The 12,697-nt window shown below is 44.1% G+C and overlaps 1 protein-coding gene across 1 annotated transcript in view; it reads left to right on the forward strand.

Moving 5' to 3' along the window:
- Window positions 1-3,684: 3,684 nt before the first annotated feature.
- Window positions 3,685-12,697, forward strand: part of Itga8 (integrin subunit alpha 8) — a 196,841-nt gene continuing 187,828 nt past the window's right edge. The window contains exons 1-2 of the mRNA XM_021155534.3: window positions 3,685-4,066; window positions 4,648-4,781. Of these exons, the coding sequence (XP_021011193.1) occupies window positions 3,861-4,066; window positions 4,648-4,781 (340 nt within the window). The 5' untranslated portion in view covers window positions 3,685-3,860. The remainder of the gene's footprint in view (window positions 4,067-4,647; window positions 4,782-12,697) is intronic.

Raw genomic sequence — 12,697 nt, forward strand, 5'->3', positions numbered from 1 at the left:
TTGTAGCTTTCTGTGTGGGGTTAAAGCCTCAGGATCTTTCTCTCACCCACTTCGGAGTATCTGCTGATGCCCTTGTTCAGCTCACATTAAGGCAGTCATGCTGGTGAGAGTGTAAGGGCGTATCTTCTGCCATTACTCACACAGTCTCTTAGCTAGAGCCTCTGGCTTTTACAATCTTTCAGTCTCCTCTTCTGAAATGACCCTTGAACCTTAGGTGTAAAAGTTGTTTTGTAGATGTATCCATCAGGACTGGGCTTTACGACACTGCATTTTGATTGGTTGTGGTTTTTTGTGATGGTCTCCATCTGTTGCAGAGAGAAGTTTCCTTCATAAGGGGTGAGGACTACATTTATCTGTGGATATAAGCACAAATTTATAGAGTGTAGTTATGGATTATGCTGGTTTAGTAAAGAGGTGTTTTTCCTCTAAGATCTGTGACGTTCTTAGCCCTGCGTGATTGGCTCGGTTCCCAGTACCAGGAATGATTCCCCTCTTACTGAGTTGGTCTCAAGTCTGCTTAGAGAGCTGTTGGTTTCTGCCCAAGTCTGTGTGCTACCACTGTGAGGCCATGTTAGTCGTTGTGGCTCACAGGCATGATAGCTGGGCAGTGCTCCTTTGGAAGCATGCATGGTGTCTTCTGGTCCATGAAAGCTGCTTCTCAGGGAGGAGGCTTTCAGATCAGTTTCAGCTCAGGGTCCTGTGGGCCTGTGTCTGAAGGACACAGTGTCTTCAGCAATAGAAGCTCACCTTCAACCTCTAGAAGTCAACCAAGGACAGTAGCAACAGTCTGTAATCAGGAGGTCTCTTAGACAACCCTGACCAACAATTTCTTTCATACCTGGTGTTGAGGTTTTCATCAGGTGGTCTTTGGCTCTTGAATGGAATATTGTCAGTTAAGATAAGATTTTTTTTTTAAAGTATTCCTTAGAAACTACATAGGGTAAGGAATTCTTTGGGCATTTGATAGACCTGAGCTCAAATCACACTGCTTGCTTACTTTGTGAGCATAAAAGCATTGTGCTTTCAGGAACCTTAATCTGGGTTCTCAGCTGTAAAGTGGGGAATGATATTAGTAAGAATATAACTTATATAAGCAAGAACAAGTCTATTTTAAAAGAGAGGAACAAAACTTCACCTGTGTATGTGGCAAAAGAAATCGAGACTGCGGAGATGACTTGGTGGACACAGTGCCAGCCATGACCACATGGGGAGCTTGATTTCTTAGCACCCATGTAAAACCTGGATGTGGTGAGACAAGCCTGTGATCCCAGCACTGGGGATGCAGAAACGTGAGTATCCCTGGGGTTTGCTGGACATGCAGTCCATATAGGAAGACACCAACAGCCACCTCTGGACTGCACGCACACACACACACACACACACACACACACACACACACACACAGAGTACATGTTTTCATTTCATAGGTATGTGGAACAAGAAGAATAAATAGCTGAGGGATATTTTAGGGAAATAGACAAGTGGGTACATTAGGGATGCCCTGGTGAGGAGTTGGTCAACATGAAACAATGTTTACCATGCTACCTCTGTGTAGAAATCTGTCCATGCTAAGTACACACCTAGGACCATGCTGCCACTTTATACCCTCTTAGACAGTCAACATAAATTAAAACTTTCCTGCATTATGACAACTTTCAAAATTACAGTGCACTGGTGTCAGGAAATTCCCATGTTGTAGTTAATCCCCAGCCTCGGTGATAGCGCCGAGGAGTTCCATGTGTGTATTGTGTGTGAATTACTCATTCAAGCTCATGTGGAGAGTTTGACTTTTATTCTTAGCAATATCTTAATCAAAGTGGCAAACTCTATGTCCAGCACAAACTGACTTTAGGATAGAGAAGGAAAACCAGTCAACTGGTCTACCACCTACTCCTAAGCTCTTATGCCTCGTATTGGGCAATGTAATTAGGAAATGATGATGTGATGGCTTGACAGGGAGCCTTGTGACAGACTGCTTGTTTTGCTTTTTAAATAGGGACAAGTAGAAACACAAAATTGAAATTATTCTACAGAGTGGGTTATGAAGGAAAACGAATCAGAAAACATTTTTTTTTTCCTAGTAGGCTGAGATTTTTGTCTAGTCTACTCAAATTGTATCAACCTCCTGATGGGCCCTCCAGTTGTAGGAAGTGGTACTAATTATTCTTAGATGAGTAAGTTGGCATCTTATTCATCCACTCACTGCGTTTATTTTCTCCTAAGTAGGTAACTTAAGACTCAGCTTAGATCCTCTCTGCCGTGCATCCTCCTCCAATCTCAGCCTTTTCCTTAACTTTCATGGCCCTTTTCTCCTTCTGTCCTGTTAACCAGGTTGGGATCTCCTTGTCCATCCCTGCTTTCTTTTTATTCAGATGACTTGCCACTGGACATTTGAATCTCTGGTGCCTATCATATTTCTGCTCTGGCTCCTTTTGCCTGGATCCCTGGTCTCAGGATCCATCCATCCCTAGTTCAGACCACTCCTTGGATACTCCTTTTCACTACGATCTCGTTCATGGTCATCTAATGCTAGATTAGTGCCTTCAGTGTTTCCTTCTGCTTCCGGGAGGTCCAAATCTAAGTCTCCTATTCAAATTCTTGTCTACATCTACATTTGTTTCCAACTTTCCTGAAATTACCCAGAAACTACTTGCCCCTTCTCTCTCTCTCTCTCTCTCTCTCTCTCTCTCTCTCTCACACACACACACACACACACACACACACACACTTGTATATATGTGTGATTTTTGATTGATTTTCTGTTTTGTTCGTTTTAACACAGCCTTCTCAGGCTAGTCTTGAACTTGTTAGGTTAGCCCAGGCTGTCCAACAAAAGATCCTCTTATTACAGCCCCCGCACCCAAACAAAACAGTGTTGGAATTTCAGGTATGTGTCACCACATCCCACACTTCTTTCCCTACACTTAAATTCTGTGTGACCTCAGAGTCATGTTGTTTTTATCACCAATCTATGTCCTGAAAAGTTTGTATTTATAAAAAGCCATTTATACACACAGCTCTAGTCTGCTCCCTTCACCCTCGGGCTCCTGGAAAGATCAACAATTAGTACTGGTGAGGAAGAGTTCCTGTTGTCTCAAACTTTCACTCCCAAGCCCTGCTTTTGAAAACTGTTAACTGCAGCATTTCTGACTTTGCAGTCCTTCATCACAACCTCATAGGATAGAGGTTTATACCAAATCATACAATGTGCCAGAGATGCCCTTGAGAAAGACTGAGAAAACCTACAGGATTTGTTCTTATTAGTATGTCAGCGGAATAGGAGAGGAAGAGGGTTGTTACATTCCATTATTGAATCCCATTTACCGAGGAAGAAACTGATTTACCCTAAAAATCCCTCAAGGGTAGAGGTGACAACCAGATAATCACTCTTCTGGAGGTGGGATACTCTTTTGTATGCTTGTATCCGAGCTGCGCAATTGTGGGAAATCATTAAATTCTCGCCGCATATGAGACACCGCTTCTCCAAAACAAGGACTTGAGGTGACATCCATAAAATTTAGATGCTCCTTAAACTAGAGACTGCTGTTGAAATCTAGCGGGCTCAACAGGCGCTTGCTTAGTCCTGGACCGCAAGCTCCGGCCTGCAGCCTGAGAACTAGCCGCTAGAGGGCGCGAAGAGCGCGCCGGCCCCAGCCAGGGGCTGGAGAGGGTCGAGCGCGGGATCCGCTGCTGCAAGCCCAGAGCAGCGGGGTCGGCGGGCCGCACAGGACGAGAGGACTGTCACTGTGGACACTCCTAGCTCACCGACCCGGGACACCGGCCTCTGGGGAGCGTCAGGCCTTCTCCTCTGGGCTCCACGGCTCCCGATCCCGGGTGAGCAGCGTTCGGGGAGGAGGGCGATGTCTGCGGGAACCCACCGTGGTCCCCCGGGGAACCGGGCACCTCCGTTCGCGCGTCTCTGTTGCGTCTCGGCCGCGCTGGGGATGCTCTGGTCCTCTGCGTCTCTGGCGTTCAACTTGGATGTGGACAAGCTCACTGTGTACAGTGGCCCCGAGGGCAGCTACTTCGGTTACTCACTGGACTTCTACATACCTGATGCGCGCACGTAAGTTGCTGGGTTGGGTTGGTGGCTTGGTGGCGCGCGATCCCGGGTCCTGCCTCTGTCTCTCAGAGGTCTCCGCAGCCAGGAGGAAAGGATGTCTGATATTTCAGGCAACTGCCCACTCCGGGTCGGATTCTGCTCTTTGCCTGCTACCAACATCTTTCCTCCTGGCTTATGCTAAATAGATGTGCCCATGAATCTGGGATTGGAGATGCTCCACTGGTATATAAGTTCGGATTCAAAGACAGGAGCATTATACAAAGGAGAGAGTGGGGCGGGACAGACTCAGGTCAGTTTTAAAATAAGGACCGCAGTCTGTTCCTACGGAATCTCATAGCGCCTTAGGTTGCAAACAGTTGGGATCTGCCTTCCCCATCACAGTCTCCACCTACCTCCACCTAGACAAGCAGCCTCTTCCAAAACCAGGTTTCTGGTGCTCATAGGCTTCCAAAGAGGAAATCAAGTTTGGCAGTCTTTCCACAGTAAATCTGTTTGTGCTGCCGCAGTCCGGTGGGCATGCTTCTACAGACTGGGCACACGGGTAAATGTTCCCAGAGGAGTGACTTTCTCCAATCTCTTTGCAGAGCCAGTGTCTTAGTGGGGGCACCCAAAGCCAACACTAGCCAGCCGGATATCGTAGAAGGGGGAGCTGTCTACTACTGTCCCTGGCCCTCAGAGAGGTCTGCACAGTGCAAGCAGATACCGTTTGACACCACCAGTAAGTGATGCTAACCTGTAGTGTGGCCCCTGGTTAAAAAGAACCAGAGCCATTCCTCGCGGCAATTTAGTGTTCTTTTCCCCCTCCTAATGTAAATCTGAGTGTTTGGGTGCATCTGGTAACATCCCTTTCCCTACTGTTCAGAGGTGAACACTACGGGGAGGAGGTGCTTGGGACCAGTAGAAACCTACAGGGGAGCCCACTCTAAATCCTCGTACTTGGTTGGCAGAGGCAGGCTGGTCTCTGTGAGTTCAAGGCCAGCCAGAGTTACAAAATGACCTTCACTATAGAGAATCGGGTTGGTCCTCAAATATAGAGCTGGAGACTGATAAAGGACTCGCTTCAGAGTATTTGTAATTCTCTAGTTCCCAAGTCCGGAGGTGAGACTTGCCCTGTAGTAGATCCAGACTGCAACCTGCGGTGCTTGACATTCTAACTCTTTACAGAAAGAATTTTCTTTCAAAATACTGGACATTAGATGCAAAATACTACAGGCAGAGTGTGGATGGATTCTATTCATTTCCAAAATCCCCAGACAGATGTTTCTTATTTAATTAAAGGGAAAATACTGTTTCATCTGCTGTTTTTAACTTGGATCCTAAGAAAATAATTTAAAAGTGGTGTTTTGAAAACACCATCACTCGGTGTTTTAGCTTGTAGCACCCAAATGTTAGCATTCAAATAATATATTATTAGAGAATACCCTCTTTTTTTTTTCAAAGATGCAAATATGTCAGGTCAAATGACGGTGTGATGGGCAGTAAATTAAAATTCCTTGTACATGTCATACTTTAGGACATTGTTCTTACTTTCCCTGTGGTCTTGTGGTTATCTAACTTATGCATCTAGGATTTATGTAAATGTGCATTTTCACAGAATTTCGAAAAAAATTGATTGGGTGGTATGTACTCATGACTTTAATCTGTGCCATTTCTCTTGAGAGGGACTATCAATATGGAAATCATTTTAAAGAAAAATTATGCAATCTTTACCTTGAATTATGACCCAATTAGAAAAACATTTCATAAAAACATTTTGGAATTATATTTCCATGCCCATCCATTGTCAGGCCATCTTGTTTGCTATTTTATTAAATGGCTCAGTTATTTGAAAACAGGTTTATAAGGCTTTACTTTATTTACATTCAAATTTAGCAACTGGAACTTTTAAATCGTTTGTGAATAAAACAGTGGCGCTTTGATCCTTACTGATCTCTACTTTCAGAATAAGCTCCTGGGGCCGGGGGGCGGGGTGGGGAGGCTTGGTGGTGCAGGGGGTTGCTCAGTGGGGAAAGAGCTGGCTGCAATCCACAGCTCCATGTCAAAGCTAGGCCACGGGGTGAGCCTTTAAAGCACTTTCTAGTCACCTGATCATAGCTAAAATACAGTGATCTTCAGGTTCAACGAGAGGCCCCACTTCAAGCAATAAGGCAATAGTGATCAGGAAGAATATAGCCTCAAACTCTGGCTTCCACAGATGCTACTTGGGCAAGCACATCTGCACACATGTGTGCACACATCCATATATCACACACACAAGCATACACAAAGACTGCATCTAAGGTTTGATCATATAAGCATGAAATCAATACCACTTTAATTATCCAAGCAAATAACTCTTGTAAGGTTTATTTGTGCTTATCTCTGTGTGCATCCGCTTATGTTTGGTACATATGTATGGTGTCCATGGAAGCAAGAAGAATGTGTTGGATCACATGATGTAGGGGCTGGGAACTGAACTCCCATCCTCTGGAAGAATAGCATGGTATCCCAAGTACTTAGCCCTCTCTCCAGCCACTAATCTATCTTTTTAAAAGGTAATTTAAATCCAAACTTGGAAACAGAAAGATACAAGGTATTGTACTATTTTAATTTACATTCATAAATGATGAAATGGTTGGTTTTTTTTTTTTCACCAAGTAGCACTGGCTAGTTATACAAATGAATCTAATAACTTTCTAGCGCATTCTAGAGTACATGAAATCAGCATGTAGTTAGCATTTTCTTTTAACTTTCTAAAAGAAGAATTGATATCTGTCCAGATATTTATCTCTCTGCCCAGATGAGTGTCTTTTAAAGTGCTAACTTCAGCTGATGCCATGATTCAGAAGATAAAAGCCATAGAATCCAGGTACTAAACTGGCTTTTAAATTGGCTTCTCCAGCCACTTTCCATTTAAATTACAGTAGTTAATATTTTCCAACATTTGCTCTAAAGCAATTGTTTGGGGGTCTGAGTTCACTTTTCTTTAGCAAACTATTGCCGAAAGATTGTGTTTGGATTTCCGGAATGGTCCATAGGAATACACTTAGCCCATACTGGAGTTGAACTCATATTTGCAACAGAAGAAAAAGGGACAAGCTAGGACAATTTTGGCAATTACCTAAGTAGAAAAATACTATCAAGAAAAGCCATTTTTACTTGGTAATGGTAAAGGGATGGTAAAGGGAACTGGCTTCTTTGTAGAAGAACATAACAGCATGTCTCAGCACTCAGGCATTGAACTTATGTTTTATAAATGTACACAGGATTTCTGATTTGGTGTGTGTGTGTGTGTGTGTGTGTAAGGGGTAGTAATCAAACCCTGCACTTTGCACATATTAGGCAAATGCTGTGCTATTGAGCTACATCCCCAGGCTCTAGATGTCTAGTTTTCTCTTGATAGAGGTGCATCCAATTGTTCATCAGTTATACATCAGTTATAGCTTTAATACTTTAGTACTCTCTCTCTCTCTCTGTCACTCCCTCCCTCTCTCTCTTTGTGTGTAAATGTGCATGTGTTTCTGTCTGTATGTCTGTCTCTCCCTCTCTTTCTTGGTGTGTGTGTGTGTGTGTGCACACGCTTGTGCAGGCGTGTATGTCTGGAGACCAGAGGCTGATTCTGAGTAACTTTTTCAATCTCTCCCCATCTCCTCATATTTGATTTAGCATTTCTCACTGAACACTGAGCCCCAACTTTTATCTCTCCTCCCTAGCCAGGGAGCCTCGGGGAGCCTCCTTTCAGGCCTTCATACTTATGCAGCAAGCACTTTCTTGACCAAGCCATCTCCTCAGCTCCAAGAACTTGTGATTATTCTTTCAAAAGCAGTGAGGTAGGAAAGGCTGCACAGAGTTTCAGAGAAATGAAGGCTTTGAGCTGGAAGCAATACTTCAGTGACCTACAACATAGAGCCATCTCACTGAAAAAGAAGATAGAAATCTCTGGGAAAGAAAAAAAATTCCTGTGTCAGCCAAGAGGGGGTACTGTGAGTCCAGAAACATTTTTCCCTATAGGAAATATAGGGGAGACATGGGTGCAAGCCAGAAGCCTGGAGTGCATGTGTATGCTGCTTAGTAGGTGCTGATGCTCACCCCGTCTGTCCAGTTATCCTGTTCACATGATCCAGGAGAGGAGAATAGACAGTAGCTGTGATTTATACAAAGCTGTGACAGTGAAGATGGGACTGCGAGAGCTGGCAGAGCTGCTTTCTAGTTGAGCACTGACTTTGTGAACAGAGGGGAATGCTAGAACCCAGGCTGAATTCCCGTCCCGCGGGATTCAGTTATTCATGGGTGCGAGGGGGACCGAGAACCTGGAAGGAAATGGGAGGAAAAGAAAGAGAGGCGGAGACCAAGTAGAATTGTACCTATCAAGGTCTCGTTTATTAAGCTGAGGTGCCTTCTTTTTAAAGCATACATCGCGGAGAAAATGGGAGGGGTCGAGGGAGAATTATACAAAGAACAAAGAAGTGGGCATCTGCTGACATGGGGGCTGAGGTCAGGCGCCAAACTTGCGGGCACTCTGCATCTTATCTCTGGAACATAGATCCTCCTTGACAGCCTTGGGTGTCAGGCTGGGCTCAGGCATAGCTCATGTCCTTGGATGTCATGGGAATTCAGGAAGAGATAAGGAAGAGGGGACCATTATTCAACTTTACAGCCTTAGGTGTTAGGAAGGGAATAGGGAGGAAAGGGGGTGGCAACCAGCTCTTAGCACAAGGTCATTTGATTTGTTAAAGAGATTTGAGAGGGGATCACTTTCTCACGGGATGGTCTCTGACATCTCCCCCTTCTGAATTAAATTTAATAAGGCCACATTTAACTGAGGTGATCAAATAATCTCTTCATCTTTAGATGAGCGGGCATTACCATGGCTGGGGGGACATTGACCCGATTCCTCCCGTGGGTGCTGTCATAGACCCACACTTGTGGCTCTTGGTATCTTTTGGGGAGGCGAGGCAGAGCCTTAGAAAAATTATTAATTGTAACTGAAATCAGATACCAACCTCTTCCCAAACCGGGTTTGTCTCTCAGGGAACTCAGAAATGGTCTATATGGACCTTCCCCTGCAATACTTAGTTTGCACCCATGCTGGGCCCATACCAGATTCGCATTTTTAACGAACCAGCATGCACAATTCTGAATTTTGTGCAGTTCTCATAGGAGAATTATCAACCTCAGACTCAGTAAGGCCTCTACAAGAATTATGTCAATTGTAACGCCACAATTCGTGGCTCTTAAGCTATAATAGGAGCTGGAGGTCACCCTTCTTTGTCCCTATTGTCTCCAAAACCTAAGGAACCAGGGGGACTCTGCATTAGCAGCAAGGGTGGAAAATTGGAGACGAGTCGCTGTTCCTGTCTCGGTGGGAGGAGGATCTTCTTCGTCTGAGTCCTGGATATCCAGCTGATGGTAGTGGACTGCAACTGGCTTACTTAGAGCAGCTTCAATCTGTGACTTAACAAAACTGGTTAGTTTTTTAAAGGCCCAGGGGCCAAAAGACAAAAGCAGCAGAATACCCAAGAAAGGTCCCAAAAGTGTGGGAAGCAAGGTAGTGACCCAGGGAGAAGTAGAAAACCAATTTTTATACCAATATTCTTGTTTCTCTCTGTTACGTTTTCTCTCTTTTAAACTAGCTCTAACTTTATCTATGCTATCTTGAACTAAGCCAGTCTTGTCAGAGTAAAAACAACACTCTTCTAATATCTGAAATTTTTGTCTTTGTAACCTTAATATTTGTTATATCTTGTCTTATAGTTGAGACCACTACTTTTAAGACATTAACCTTTGCCTCTAATGTTTTATCTACAATAAGTTGCTAATATTCTTATGCATATCATTAACAAAACGATCAGTATGCAGCTGTTGATCTAAAGCTGTGGTAGATATTGAAGTTAAAATTGCAATTAAAGCAGTAAATCTTAAAATTGCTCATTTGACCTTTTTTAAGTTTGCATTCCCAGATTTTTAAACTAAGGATCATATCCTAATTCTAACAGGCAGCAAAAACATATGTAAGTCTCTTTAACAAAATCATAACAGCAAATTTCTTATCTAAATTAGGATCTACATAATTAGTTAATTGACAACAATTACAATGAATATGAAAAGACTTGTCAAGATTGGTGATCTTAACTCTTAAAATTATCTAACAATATAGCATATATGTAAGGTACAAAAGCTTTCACAGCTATAGGGGAGTTGGCCTGAATGGCCAAAAACAGTGTCTCTGATGAAATCTTGTTAAATACACTGTAGCAGTCTCTTTGCCTCACAAGTCTTCATTTATAGTTGTCCTTAAATTGACACCAGGTTGGCTCTCCTTGCTGTAGCCCATGGCGAAGATAGGAAGTTTCTTTATCTTGTTTGTAAGTGGCTGCTCTCTCTGATTCCTCTTTTTTTTTTTTTTGCACTTAACACAGCTTTTTTGTCATCACTGCCAGGGCACTTATGAACTCACAGGTCAGTCTGTCACAGGAATCATTCTGGAAGCTAGCATGCTTCTGCAGTATTCTGTGGATAAAACAGAAACACCGCCCTCTTTTCCCCATAATAACCTTCTGTTCAGGCTTATGCCATGTGTCAATGAGTGTATCCTTATCATTTCACCTAGACATGATTATGTCTAGTTTTAAGATACTATGAGGCATTTATTAAGTTCTTAGACATCTGAATTTTAAAATTCTTAAAAATAAAAGTATGATTTAAATAATGTGTATGGGGGTATAATTTCTCCCCTTTTTGTTATCCACCCTTGTTACCACAGATGCACGCATAACTATAACTGGGATTTCCAAATCCCAAACGAATTCCTGAAATGCATCTCCACCAGGCCAGACCCTACCTGCACCTTCCGTAGATTCCTGTCACCCTCAGTCTCAGGTATGAAAGCTGGAGAGGAGAGCGTGCAGCAACCCTGTCTGGAACCTCAAAACATATGCTCTCTCTGCCTTCCCTTCTCCTCAGCAGCAACAAAGGAAACGCACACGTCCTCTTGCAGGTACTCTGGACCACACACTTGAGAGGCCACAGCAGGCCCCCAGAATCGTCCTTTGTCACTCTCAATCCCATCAAGTAAACACATTGATTTGTGGCCAAAGAGTTCAATTGCTTAGTTTCAAAGGCTGCTGCGATTGAGAACCAGAATTGTAATAGGAAGCCTAGGGAACTCTAGGGAGCTGAAGGGAAGAATCTCTGCTAGAGCAGAGGCGGTGGGCAGTGTCAAGGACCGCAGAGTGCACCCACAGCCACATCTCTCGGGTTCCGTGGTAACCTATCTGTAAACATCTGGCCTTGCGGTGGTTTATGAAGCATTTTACTTCATGTTTTGCTAAGCTGGCTCTGTATAGTTTGATTTGGAAATGCCACTTATCCCGTCCCGCGGGATTCAGTTATTCATGGGTGCGAGGGGGACCGAGAACCTGGAAGGAAATGGGAGGAAAAGAAAGAGAGGCGGAGACCAAGTAGAATTGTACCTATCAAGGTCTCGTTTATTAAGCTGAGGTGCCTTCTTTTTAAAGCATACATCGCGGAGAAAATGGGAGGGGTCGAGGGAGAATTATACAAAGAACAAAGAAGTGGGCATCTGCTGACATGGGGGCTGAGGTCAGGCGCCAAACTTGCGGGCACTCTGCATCTTATCTCTGGAACATAGATCCTCCTTGACAGCCTTGGGTGTCAGGCTGGGCTCAGGCATAGCTCATGTCCTTGGATGTCATGGGAATTCAGGAAGAGATAAGGAAGAGGGGACCATTATTCAACTTTACAGCCTTAGGTGTTAGGAAGGGAATAGGGAGGAAAGGGGGTGGCAACCAGCTCTTAGCACAAGGTCATTTGATTTGTTAAAGAGATTTGAGAGGGGATCACTTTCTCACGGGATGGTCTCTGACACTGAATGGTGGCAATGGGCATCACCAGCACTCGGTCTCACAGTCAACACTGTAGATGCATAAACATGACTGATGTTCATCATTCCCAATCACACAAAACAACTACGCAAAACACATCCTATGAGTCCAGAAACTGACCTCAAAGGTATGACCAAGACTGTACGATGCAGATATGGACTGCTTTCTGAATTCCCCCTAGAAACTGGAGAAAGCTGGTCTTCTTGGTGTGCCAATTCAGGGCTCAGGATCTTGAATGGGTCTGTGGAGCCCAAGAGCCACTCACTGTACACCTTCCATCCCTTTACCCTAACCCACATTACCTGACCACCACCGTTGGATCTGAAAATCCCAATGTCAAGAGTCTAAACTAAAGCGATTTTCACAAGGGGCTCGGAGAAACCAGACAGTTACTAGGAGAGGCTTGTTCTTGGTAGAAATTATGGGTTGTAATGTCTCTGGTTTCTTTAAGTTCCCACTGACTCTTTGTTCAGGGTTCCCAATGAGTTACCGCCTGAGTTTTCCTGGAAAAAGGGAAGACAATGGCTTTTCTTGAGAAAATAGAGGCTGGGACAGAAGCAAGGTGGCGTTCATGAAACAGGGTATAAAGTGTCAGGGATACACGTGTACTATGTTGCCATATATTTCCTGGAATTCCCCTGTAACACTGCCCTCTATCCATGTCTTACACTGTGGAGGGCTCCACTGCCCTCTATCCATGTCTTTCTTACACTGTGGAGGGCTCCACTGCCCTCTATCCATGTCTTACACT

Source organism: Mus caroli, unplaced genomic scaffold (genome assembly GCF_978045245.1).
Source record: "Mus caroli unplaced genomic scaffold, Mus_caroli_1 scaffold_2, whole genome shotgun sequence".
Lineage (NCBI taxonomy): Eukaryota > Metazoa > Chordata > Mammalia > Rodentia > Muridae > Mus > Mus caroli.